Source organism: Panthera uncia (genome assembly GCF_023721935.1).
Source record: "Panthera uncia isolate 11264 chromosome A3 unlocalized genomic scaffold, Puncia_PCG_1.0 HiC_scaffold_11, whole genome shotgun sequence".
NCBI classification, from domain to species: domain Eukaryota; kingdom Metazoa; phylum Chordata; class Mammalia; order Carnivora; family Felidae; genus Panthera; species Panthera uncia.
In genome coordinates, this window is record NW_026057578.1 from 62,080,408 (window position 1) to 62,093,577 (window position 13,170).

At 37.1% G+C, this 13,170-nt stretch overlaps 1 protein-coding gene across 1 annotated transcript in view; it reads right to left on the reverse strand.

Moving 5' to 3' along the window:
* LRPPRC (leucine rich pentatricopeptide repeat containing) overlaps positions 1-13,170 on the reverse strand; it is a 112,337-nt gene that overhangs the window by 34,781 nt on the left and 64,386 nt on the right. Inside the window, exons 24-26 of the mRNA XM_049650202.1 lie at positions 10,371-10,495; positions 9,784-9,890; positions 583-651 (exon numbers count right to left, since the gene is read on the reverse strand). Coding sequence (XP_049506159.1) covers positions 583-651; positions 9,784-9,890; positions 10,371-10,495 — 301 coding nt within the window. The remainder of the gene's footprint in view (positions 1-582; positions 652-9,783; positions 9,891-10,370; positions 10,496-13,170) is intronic.

Here is a 13,170-nt window from a genome sequence, read left to right on the forward strand (position 1 = left end):
CCATTAAAAAAAATGTTTTAGGTTGAAAAGCTGAAGGACTCTGCAGTCAAGAACAAAACATGAACAATCACCTAACTGAGGGAATCTCCATGAACATGCATTTTGAAGAATTCAAAGATACTTGGGGTAGAGGGTAGAATTAGCACATCCTCTATTTATTAATAAGAATATCCCTCCACCCAATATACTCCTCTTCCCCTGTGGCTTTTACTTTGCAGGATATGAACAAATATCTGCACTGGAGGAGACAGAAAGTAGAAATTCGACTTGGGCTCCCATCAAGCGACTCCTCTGGTCACTAAGAACTGAAGCAGATTTAAACTGCCAAGGAAACAAGGTTAGCCTGCTCAAGCCAACAACTAGGATAAAGCAAGTGAAAATCTTCAGGGCCCCAATTAAAGTTTTTTGGGATTCTACGGCACCTCAGAAACAAGGATTAAGCTACCGCTTACCTGGAAAACAACGAAGATAACGCTGCTTCCATTAATAATGCTGTATGTCCCCAAATGCTCATATGACATGGAGGACACTTGCTTTCTACTCACAGTTTTAGGTGCTTGAGACCAGAAATTAAACACAAACCTGATTACTTGAAATGCATCTATCACAAAACCACTGAAGTCTTGAAGATCGAGCTCTAATGCCTGGAGTCTATAAAATAAAATAATTATATAGCACGTGAGGTAAAACTTAGTTAAATGTTAATTTTCCTTCAAAGTTTTCCTTCTACTGAATTTGCCACTTCCTTCCCAAATATATATAATAAAAGAAACCTGTAACTTAATACCATAGTTATCAAAGACTTTTAGGATTAAAACAGCATAAATGGTAACCGATATTTAACCAGTATCTAGAAGATTTGATTTACATCAAAATGTTGCTTTGTAGGTCAATTCTCATTCAATAAATCATTTTTTAAATATTAAAATGGTTAAGCTTTCTTTAGTTCAAAAAGAAACCTTGACTCGAACTAAACTCCAAAAGATGTCAAATCAAATACACACACACACTGTTTCTCTCTCTTTCTCAGAGATCCCAATGGACTCAAGAAGCAAAAACTATTGTTACAAAAACTTATTAACCATTATCACAACCATAAACCAATGGCTTTTACTTTTTCCTTTAACATGCTTTGTGAAGTTTAGTGATCAAAAAGTACTGACTACCACAAATGTCTGCCTAGTATCTAAAACTAAATGTTTAAAGAGCTAGGTACTTAAAACAAACTTAGTACTTTAAACTAGCTCACAGTCTTAGTTTACTTTAATTACTGAGACATAGGTTATATCCTCAATCAGAAATTACTAAGGTTGAGTCAATAACTGTGGCTGTAAAACAATTATTTTACAATTCTCATACTGGAATAAAAGGAAAACCAATTCACACATAATTCCAAGGATTTGTCACTCTAACTATAGTATTTTCATCATCTGTAAGAGGGTTTCACCATTAAATACTACATTTCAATCACAGCATTATGATAAGAAAACTACACACTCATTAGCCCTGGCTGCTCCAGTCTAGAGGAGGTACCTTTACTGCTTCCTCCACTCCGCTTTGTTGACTAAACCAGGTACCCCTCCAATCTGATCTCTTATTTATAAGTCTTCATTATTTTTTACCTCTGAAAATAATATTGTACAATGTTAAATTAAGGAACGAAGCAGACACTAACACCTCAGAGTTTTGGCAGAATGACAGAAAAGCTGGTACAGCAGAAGCTGTGTAAGTGTTCTCATTCTAACTGTGCAAGTATGCACACTTGGGGATACAAGAACGAAATGCTGAATAAATTACTTGTTTAAATATATTCTCAAATATCATTAATATTTACATTTGCACACAATTTCTACTCAAGGGTTTTCTCATCTAATTACCTGTTTTGTTTCACATGAATTACACTGAAAATGAAACCAAATGAAATCTAACGTATCCAAAAAGCCCTTGCAAAAATTCTGGACAGTCTTCATTAGAAGAAGGCAAAATGCCAGGACTACTACATTCATTCACTTATAACTTTCAACGTTAACGCTGATCCAAATGCCAACAATCTAAAGAGCACAACTTCTATGGTAAACTCTTCCTTTTTGTGGCTGATTAATCTGCCTGTCACTGGCAGGACAGCTTATACAGCAGATATTCCTATGTTTCATTTTGAAATTGAGAACTGTTTTCACATTATAAATCTCAATCATCAAAAGAACATCTAGGTCAGATTAACTAAATCTCCTAGGCTGCTGTAATAGTCTACATTTCTGGCTTATCTCTTAACATCTTATTGAATTTTAAACACTACAAGTTGAAAGCAAAAATAGAAAATGTAACAAAAATATGGAGAACAGAATTCTAATTGGGATGTTAAATATAACTTATCAAAAAAATCGGTTAACACTTAATTAAAACAATGAACTTACCTAGTTTTTTTTTCTCGTTTTGCGACAATCTAATTAATGGACAGTGAGGATAAAGTAATTACTGTAATAAAAAACCTGGCATGTTTGTTTCCCCCTGGGTTACTGGGCTTCAAAACATTCTTTGTGATGTTCCAATTTAGTAGTAAGTTCACTTGTATAAGAATAATAGTAATCCAAAAGAAAAAATAATTTTCATTTAATTTCATTACATTACTCTAATATAAATTTCCTGTTATTGTAATAGGCTTCTATACATACTAGTAAAAATACCTATCAAGTAATTATTGTCTTTAAAGCAGAAAGAGATGAAGATTCTTCTACTTCAAATCGATCTCAAGGAAAACTATCTTAAATTTGACTCAAATAGAAGTTTTTACCTGTTTTGATTTTTCCTGCCATTAGTGCTAGAAACATGAAACAGAAAACAAACAACTACCCTAGCCCCACACCCTCTAGGCAGCATGGGAGGAAAACCAAGTGCATGAGATGGACCGGACACACGAAAACAACAAAAACCCAACTATTTATGTCCATAGCTAGAATAGCAAAGGAGGAAAAGGGTATCATGGAACTTACTAAATCTTCCAATATTTGTCCTTTTCTCTAAAATCTTCAGAGATTGACATAAAGACCATGTCTAGAGTAGTAAGGAAAATATGGCTGAGCAAGTCAAACTAGCAGACTAACTATGGTAAAGTAAACACGACCCATTTAACCAGGCATTACAGGAGATACTAAAGAGAGGGGGTATGAACTGGTATGAGAACTGACATCCATCTCTTGAAATGTGGGAGATCACAGGGGAAAAAACTAGCTCTAAAAATCCTTCTGAGGGGCGTCTAGCTGGCTCAGTGGGAAGAGCGTGCAACTCCTGATCTCCAGGTTGTGAGTCTGAGTCCCACATGGGGTGCAGAGATTTCTTAAAAATAAAATCTTTTTTAAGATTTGGTGCAGAGCCCAATGCAGGGGGCTCGAAGTCACAAACTGTGAGATCATGACCTGGGCCAAAATCAAGAGTCAGACGCTTAAGCAACTGTGCCACCCAGGCGCCCCTAACCTTTTGGTTCTAAACACAAAACCATAAAAAGAAGAAAGGTTTTGCCCCCTGAGAAGATAGCAAACTTATTCTGGCTACAATGTGATGGAAGGGTAACAGCAGATAAGAAGAGGGAGAAAAATCAAGAGAATAATCTGGAGAAAGGATAAGTTCTTTTGATGGCTTAGATTACTAAGGGGTCAAGAGATCATGGAGGTCATACTGCAATATATAAATGCATCAAATCAACATGCTGCATGCCTTAAACTTATGCAATGCTGTATCTTATCTCAATTTTAAAAAGAGAGAGAGATCACAGAGATAGGAATTGGTGTAAAAGAACCAAGAGAAAATATGAAATCAGGACCCAATTTCAAATTCCATGCCTACTACTAACTAAACCAGCTCCACATGGACACTCCGAACTAGTTTCTTTGCCCTAATTACTTCTCAGAGTTGTTTTGTGAGAGAACCCCAAGCAGGCGCTGCACTATCAGTGTAGAGCCTGATGTGGGGCTCAAATTCACAAACCGTGAGATCATGACCTGAGCTGCCACTAGGAGTCAGATGCTTAACCAACTAAGCCACCCAGGTGCCCCCATAATAAAGTCCTTTCTTAAATGAGAAAATACCATTACACTATATGCCAACAAATTGGAGAACCAAGAAAAAATGGATAAATTTCTGGAAACATACAACCTTCCAAAACCAAATCAGGAAGAAATAGAATATTTGAACAGATCAATTCCTAGCAATGAAATCGATTCAGTAAACAAATAAGTCCCAGGACCAGATAGCTTCACAGGTAAATTCTACCAAACATCGGAAGAAGAGTAAATACCTATTCTTCTCAAATTCAAAAAAAAAACAGAAAAGAAAGCTTCCAAATTCATTCTACGAGGGCAGCATTACCCAGATTTAAAAAAGTAAAACCATTTTAGTTTATGATAATTTCTAGCTATGGGACTAGAACTTGGGAGGTACCTCTAAAGTACCAAGAGGTACTTTAGACCAAATCTCTGCTAAGATAATCATAAAAGAGGTATCATCTACAAAGACAGAACCGGGGCACCCAGGTGGCTCAGTCAGTTAAGCAGCTGACTTCGGCTCAGGTCACGATCTCACGGTCTGTGGGTTCGAGCCCTGCATCGGGCCAGGTTCTGTGCTGACAGCTCAGAGCCTGGAGCCTGTTTTGGATTCTGTGTCTCCCTCTCTCTCTGCCCCTCCCCAGCTCACACTCTGTCTCTCTCTCTCTCTCTCTCAAAAATAAACAAACATTAAAAAAATTTTTTTAAAATAAATAAAATAAAGACATAACAAAGTTTCTGTCTCTGTGTATCAGGGGCCTTAATGGTAATAACATTTCACCTACTTCTAAGAAATGGTCCTATGTAAATAATCTGAAAACCAAATATACCTGTATCTATAGCTTAAGATGTGAGTTATGATTTCTTTGTAATAGTAAACATTTTTCTCAAAAGAAAAATGGGCAAATAAACTTTAGCTTCACTTATACAATGGAATGATAAGGTCATTAAAAATAATGCTTAGAAGAGTTCTTAATTACATGGAGGGAAATGCAGAAGCAGTGATGTAGGGTAAAGCTATGGTACGATTTATTTCAATTATATATAAAAGAAACAGGCACTGAATAAAGTACAGAAAAACCACAGGGATGACTAGACGAGTAGTGAGATTAATAGTGTGTCTTCGGACTTGAAATATTTTAAACAGTAACATGTGTAGTAAATTTTGTTTGAGTCTATTCACAGGGGAAAAAACAAACGTCAGATTGATCAACATAACTGGTACAACACAGAATACAGTTCACAAAATATTTACCTGATATTATTAAATAAGTTTGTAAAAATAATTTGTGAACATTCCCAATTTCATTCCAGAATGTGCCAGAAGAACACTGAGAGGAACTAGGGATAGTTAGCCTGCATAGGATGAGACTGCAGGAGAGAGACAAAAGGTCTGACTTCAACACAGGGAAGGTCACGCAGAAGGAAGGGAATAAAACTAACATTTATTAAGTGTTTGATAATGCTGCCCCTCACCTGCTTGTGCTCTCTCTCAAAATAAATAAATAAACCTTATTTAAGGGGGGAAAAAAAAAGGCACCTGGGTGGCTCTGTCGGTTAAGCGTCTGACTCTTGACCTCAGTTCAGGTCATGATCTCACAGTTCATGAGTTCAGGCCCCACATCAAGCTCTGAGCTGATGGCTCAGAGCCTGCTTGAGATTCTGTCACTCTTTCTCTCTGCCCCTCACCTGCTGTGCTCTCTTTCTCTCTCTCAAAATAAACAAATAAACTTTATATTTAAAAAAAGTGTTTGATAATGTACCACTCTTTGAGTGTTATCTGATAGAGTCCTGAGAGACAGAACAAGACAGAAGCACTTTCCTACCTCAGAGCCTTTGCACGGGGAGTTCCCTTTACATGAAATGTTTTTGCCGCCACTCTACGTGGCTGGCTCCCAATCCATCCTTTAGTTCTCATCCCAAACATCACTTTCCCAGAAAGACTGAGTCTGGAACAGACCCTTTTTATGGCAATTACTACATTATATAGACTCATTTTTTTAAGGTCTTTCTCTAGGATTAGATTGCAAGATGTCATCAGTAATTATTTGTTAATGATATAAAGAAGAAAGGGAGAGAGGGAAGAAAGAGACAGGGAGGGAAAGAGGGAAGAAAGGAAGAAGGGAGGGAGGGGAAATTGGTCAAACAGGATTGACCTGGAGGGCATTATGCTAAGTGAAGTCAGGCAGAGAAAAGACAAATACAGTATAATCTCAAACTCCTAGAACAGTGGTTGTCAGGGGCTCAGAGAAAATGAGGAGACGTTGGTCAAAGGGTACAAACTTCCTCTAGAAGATGAACAGGTTCTGGGGACCTAATGTACAACACAGTGATAGTATAATATTTGAAAGCTGCTGAGAGTAAATCGTAAATGTTCTCACCATAAAAAAGAAATGTAATTATGTGAGGTGACAGAGGTGCTAACTAACATTACTGAGGTAATCATTTTGTAAAACATAAGCAATCAGAGGCGCCTGGGTGGCTCAGTTGGTTAAGTGTCTGACTCTCGGTTTCAGCTCAGGTCATGATCTCATGGTTCGTGAGTTCGAGCCCTTCATCGGACTCTGCACTGACAATGGAGAGCCTGCTTGAGATTCCCTCTCTCCCTCTCCTCTCTCTCTCTGCCCCACTTTCTCTCTCAAAATAAATAAATAAACTTAAAAAATACAAGTAATCAAATCAACATAATATACACTTAAACTGACACACTGTTATATGTCAGTTATCGCAATAAAGCTGGGGAAAAAGAACTATTTAGAGATTTCCCTTTCTACTTCTTTGCTCTACCTCTAATACCTGTAGTAACCTTCCCAGACCCCATCAGACTCTCAAATGTTAAAGTACTACTATATTCATCAACCCCCACCTCATACTCTATTTTCTCCAGAAAGTCTTGCCTAATTTCCTTCACTGGGAATAAGTTCCACCCTTGAACTTTCAGAACGATTCATACTTTTCTTGTAGCAGTTAACATTTCTCAGTCTCATATAGTAATTATCCTCACGCGTTAATCTCACATTCAAAGAGCTTCACATTAGTTCTTAGTCTGATTTCCTTTTCTCTCTTACTTTCATTTGGAAGAGAATACTTTCTCCGAGTATTAAGAATATGTATGCTCATTATAGAAAACTCAGAATATACAGAAAAGTATAAAGTAAAATAGCTATAAATCCAATCTCCTGCAATAATCCATGTGTAGAAATAAAATATAAAGGCTATGTTAAAAGGTATTCTATATGATATATGTACATGGGCTCATTTAAAAAACAACACAAGTTGCTGTTACACTGAATACTGTAATACACACTGAATCCTGTCTCTTCTTTCTTCATTTAATGTGAACATTTTCATAACTGGTTTATCTGATCTCTCACAGTCCATGAAATACAAAGAAGCTTCACCGTACATTCTGCTTTGAAAACTCAACCCCAGCACATCTACCCACTGATAAGACACTATTGGCATTTTTGGAAATGATAAAGAATGTTGCTCACTGTTTACAATATTCTTTCATACACTGATATAGTTGATTAATTTTTATTATTTTTTATATTTCAACAATTCTTAGAAAACTATGAGAGAGAATTCCAGGTCTTGAATTTTTTTTTTTTTTTTTTTGGGGGGGGGGGGGGGGGTGTGAGAAAAAGAGAGAGAGAGAGAGAGAGAGAGAGAGAGAGAGAGAATCCTAAGCAGGCTCCCTACTCTCAGCATGGAACCAGACGCGGGGCTCAATCTCACCAACCATGAAATCATGACCTGAGCCGAAATCAAGAGTCAGGCACTTAACTCAGCCACCCAGGTGCCCCTGGGTATTGAATTTTAATAGTGAAAAAAATAAGTAAGTTCCCACTTTAATTCAATTCCAACTAACCATCAAAAAAAGAAACTAAAAATGTGCTTCAGTCTATTCTCATGTATTACACACCTGCTGTCCTACCCTACAACACGGCAGGGGTTCCACAAAGCCATTCTTTATCCTTTAAGCAATTTTGTACACATCCACTATGAAAATTCTGTCATCAGTAGACAGCCATCCCTAAATGATTATGCTCAATGATGTGGCATTTGGCAAAGCTTTAAAGTAATTAAGAGGCAGTTTTCTCTTGCCTATTCATGTGACAACATGTACCTTTCTACTGAGCATCATATCGTGAATTGCGCAGGGTAAAGAAGATAACACAATCCCTACTTTTGAGGGGCAAAGAGAATTAATATTATTGATTACTACCATAATCCAGGAAACATGCAAGCTGCTTTACATACATTATGTGATTGAATCTTAAAGAAAGATACTATATTACCTTTTATAGATGAGGAAGCTTAAAAAGGTTTAGTAAACTGTCCATTACCACACTAGCAAGTAGATGGCAAAAGGCAAACTCACTCTTATGCCTTTGGCTCTTCCTATAACGTGTTGCTTATTCCATAAAGAGACACGCATGATTTCCTACTGTAGAGCCACTCGCCACTATTATCTGAATACCTGAGCTTCATTTCTCCTCTGATCAGTGCCCTAATACTGATACCATGCATACAGAGCAGAAGAACTCAAAAGACTTCTGAAGAGGTGAATCTTAAGAGCTTCCTGCATTTTCAGATACACTGTGCACTTTCAATGAAAGAATTTATACTATTTTCTAGAAAATTCAAATGGACTACTTGAGCTACAGAAGCACCTGTCCAAGACAGCACATCCCACTTCCCTCTGACAGGAGGACAGATTGAGTTGTAAGACAGACAGACAGACAGACAGGGAGGAACATTCTGAATCAGTATCACAGTCTTCCCTTTGCATATTTTTCTGCGAAAAACATCAAGAGAAACTAAAGATTTTCTGGGTTATATAACTACATTTTCAATTTCATGATAAGCAGTCATCAATATACAAACAAGGAAGCCACACATCACCTTTGGGAAGTTTTGGAAAAAGACACAGAATAATGGCAAAGTATGATCTGACAGAAACATGATTAAGGATATATTTACAAGTCTATTGTATTTATTTCACATTAAGTATTTTTTCTTAAGGTAATGGGTCTATCCTCTGTGGAATGTTTTATGTAGAGGAAACAGAATTGTTTAATAGTGAAATTAATCATAATTTGGACAGACTTTATAGAGTTGCCCTTTGACTTATCAATTTCAGTAAGCAAAATTTCAATCAAGCCTAGATAAAATACACTAATCCTAAGTAGGCCAGGTTTGTCACCTACCATTTCCCATAAGCTGCTTACATAGTTTAAAAAAAAAAAAAAAAAAGGAGAAGAAGAAGAAGAAATTTTAAATTAAATGCCAAACAGTTGCAGACAGCACTTGTTTGGCTGATTAACTTGTAGACAAGCATTACAAATAAATCTGAGCATGGTCTGCAGCAAATTAAATTCCACTGCTTTTAAGAACAAAGAGTTCCTTGGCAAAGAGGATTAGCAACTTTACACCCAGGAATGCCAGTTTAATTTAATTGTTCCACAATCCAAGATTTAATATGCAAATATCATTTTGATACATAACAGTGAATTTAACAAAGTGAGGAAACAAATTCAATATACAACCAGGCTGCCTTTTCTGAACTGTAATTACATACAATAAAGAAGCTGGCCGAGTACCCCCCAGCCCCCATTACTGGGATTGAATTATATTAACATGAATCAGAACAACTGTAATTAAAGGTTAAAATTCTTAAACATATTCCAATTAAGAGTCTAAATAGCTGTCCAATTAGAATACTGTAGCTAAAAAATCGTACCTCAATGATCTTCTTGGCCTCTTTGTAATTTCCTGTTTGTAGGAAGGCGAAAAAGAGATCATACAGCATTGTCATTTCACCTTGTTCTTGGCTCACAAAGTTCATTGCTAGAGAGGAAAGAAAAAAACAAAGCAGAGGAAAAAATACTAAAACACTTGAAGTTCTGGACAAATACAAGAAAACTTTAAAACAAATACTTAGAATGACTTAAAGACTGATGCTGTATCAACCTATTTTCTGTCACATTCCTTATCTAAGGGTATACATTTATGCCAGTGAGGACCTAAGATTAGCTTCACGGAGGACTGGTGAGGGTGAGGGGGAAAAACTCCTCCTAAAGGCAGATTACCAAGAAGCAGAGCAAAAAATAATAGAGGGGCAAGTTTGCAAAATGAACAGTTGTTACAATCAAGGACATTTATAGCATTGAAAATCTACCTTTTTAATTCAGAATTTAATTTAGAAGCACAACAAAGTTTCTCTGGATGTGCTTCCCTTCCTGTTAAATTTTCTCTTCACAGCAATGCATTAAGATTAAGCAAGCAAGAGGGGGAAAAGAATACACCAAGATACTGGAGGTGACCAACCTTTCTGAATTAGATCAGTCTCGCCTTTCTCTATTAGTTTACATAAGACATCATGAATCCTTGGTAATACTTTATACTTTTCATAGCAGTCAATGGTGACTTCAAGAGCGGCACTTAAGTCATCCCTTGGAAACATCAAAATATTAACAATGAATACACAATGACCAGTCAAAATGTACAAGATGAGCTTTACTCAATAAAGCCAAAATGGGGAGGGGGGAGGGAGAGAAAATAATCCTTATATAGTATAAATAAATGTTCAGAGTACAGACATCATAAGCAGTTCCCTATTGTCCCTCCTTTATCTTTTATTATTTTGTTTGTTAAACAGCACTCTTAAAAATAAGTCCAGGTGCACCTGGGTGGCTCAGTCGGTTGACTGTCTCAATTTAGCTTAGGTCATGGTCTCGCGGTTCATGAGCTCGAGCCCCACGTTGGGCTCACAGCTCTCAGCACAGAGCCAGCTTCAGATCCTCTGTCCCACTTTCTCTGCCCTTCCCCCACTTGCCCTCTCCCTCAAAAATAAGCAAACATTAAAAAAAAAAAATCCAAATGGGGGAGCCTGGGTGGCTCAGTCGGTTAAGCATCTGACTCTTAATTTAGGTTCAGGTTATGATCCCAGGGTTGTGAGACCAAGCCCCACATTTGGCTCTGTGCTGGGTGTGGAGCCTGTTTAGATTCTCTCTGTTTTTCTATCACACATGCACGCGTACTCCCTGTCTCTCAAAAAACCCAAAAAGTCCAAATAAATGAAGGCATTCTCTGAGATTATTACAAATAAAACCTGATTTCACATATTAAGATGCTATAAGAACACATTATTTCTAAAAATAAGGACTACTATCAAATATTTTTTCCAAATACTTATGTATGTTCATGGCCCTTAATAATTCTAGATTCGGGAAACTTTATGAAATGCCCAGCAATAACTACCAAGGAATTTTTGAGTACTTTTTTCTTTTTTTAAGTAATTTCTACACCCCGTATGGGGCTCAAACTCACGACCCCAAGACCAAGAGTTGCACACTCCTCCGACTGAGCCAGTCAGGTGCCCCTTGAGTACTTTCAACTTTATCATCCTAGTTTTCATACTGACACCTCTCCAGACAAGGAGAAAATAACTTCAGGATTCATAATACAGAAACCTTACTGTGGATAAAAACTAGGATATTCTTAAGATCAGTGAATTCCAGGAGAACCCTGAAGAAATTTCTCATTAGAGGGTGAGGTTTTCAAAATTATTTCCAGGAGTACCTGACTGGCTCAATCAGTGGAGCATGCAACTCTTGATCAAAAAGAGTTGTGACTTTGAGACCCACAGTGGGCATAGAGATTACTTAAAAATAAGACCTTAAAAAAACATTATTTCTAATTGTAAAGTTAGGGCTTCTTTTCTGTGGTAATAAATTACAATAAAAAGATATTTTCTAAGTCAGAGTTTCTTCAGGTTTTTTTTTAATGTTTATTTTTGAGAGAAAGAGAGACAGAGGGCAAGCAGAGGAGGCAGAGAGAGAGAGAGAGAGAGAGAGAGAGAGACAGAGACAGAATCCGAAGCAGGCTCCAGGCTCTGAGCTGTTGGCACAGAGCCCAACACAGGGCTCGAACCCATAGGCTGCAAGATCATGACCTGAGCCAAAGTCGGCCGCTCAACCGACTGAGCCACCCAGGTGCCCCAAGCCAGAGTTTCTTAAAAAAGAGGGTGAAAAAACATCGTTATGAGTCCTCAAAAACCACTTTTTCCTTTAAAAGGAAAATGACAGTGTGAGAAATGTGTAAGACCTTAGAAAAACTGTAGAAATTGTGTGATCCAATTCTACATCCCATCCTCCTTTATTTTAAAATAGATGAGGAAATGAAGGCATGTACAGACTGAATGATTAGCCTAAGGCTACTAGGTAAACAGAGGAAGGCACTGCCTTCGGGTCCCTAGACTTCTCACTTTCGGCTAACTACCTCTACTTATACATTATGCTCTATTTACAGTACTGCTGTTTGTTTAACCTTATAATAAGGTGGTGCAATTTGGAAGAGGAAATTAAGGAGTTTTGAAGAGAATGTATGAAATATAGACAGATAGGCATGGTTAGTGACAGTTCATAACAAGCTCTGTGGAGAAAACACCTTTCTCTCACACATGCAACAGTTTTCAAAAGGAAGAAAGCATTTTTAAATTTTCTGTTGAAGCCCTAACATTTTGGTCCATTATACAAATGTTCTGTTGCCCGAGACTGAATTACTATTTTATCTAGATTAAGATTTTAAGCTCTACTGAAAGGAAAATACCACGAAGAAGTGTTAATTTTACTGCAATAATACTGACACAGTGAAAACGAGCCGATCCTGAGGGAGCTCTACCTTCTCCCCTTCCTAAGCCCTGTTTACAGTGCATCTTCTGGCACCCCACAGAGTCATTTGAATTTTTGTCATTTGGGGTGAAGACTAAATTACAGGTTAATTTCAAAACTGCAAGTAGATGTTGCAGGCTAGATTACTGTCATACAAGAGAAATGCTACAGTAGCTACCACATACGCTATAAACCTTTATATAATCAGTATTTCCCCTTGCTTCAGACACAAGTTCAGTTACTAGCTTTCTACAATTCCACTTAACGGAAAACCACTAAAATATTTTCAAGAGAATAACTAACACATACTGATTTTTCTAAAGCAGTACGATCTACTTTTTCAGATCAACTCCCAAACTAGAATAGTATGTCTCAATTGTATTTCCTCTACATTAGGTCAAAGCTATCAATAAATGAATGAATAATTGTTCTGTCAATCAAAGAGACATGTTAAC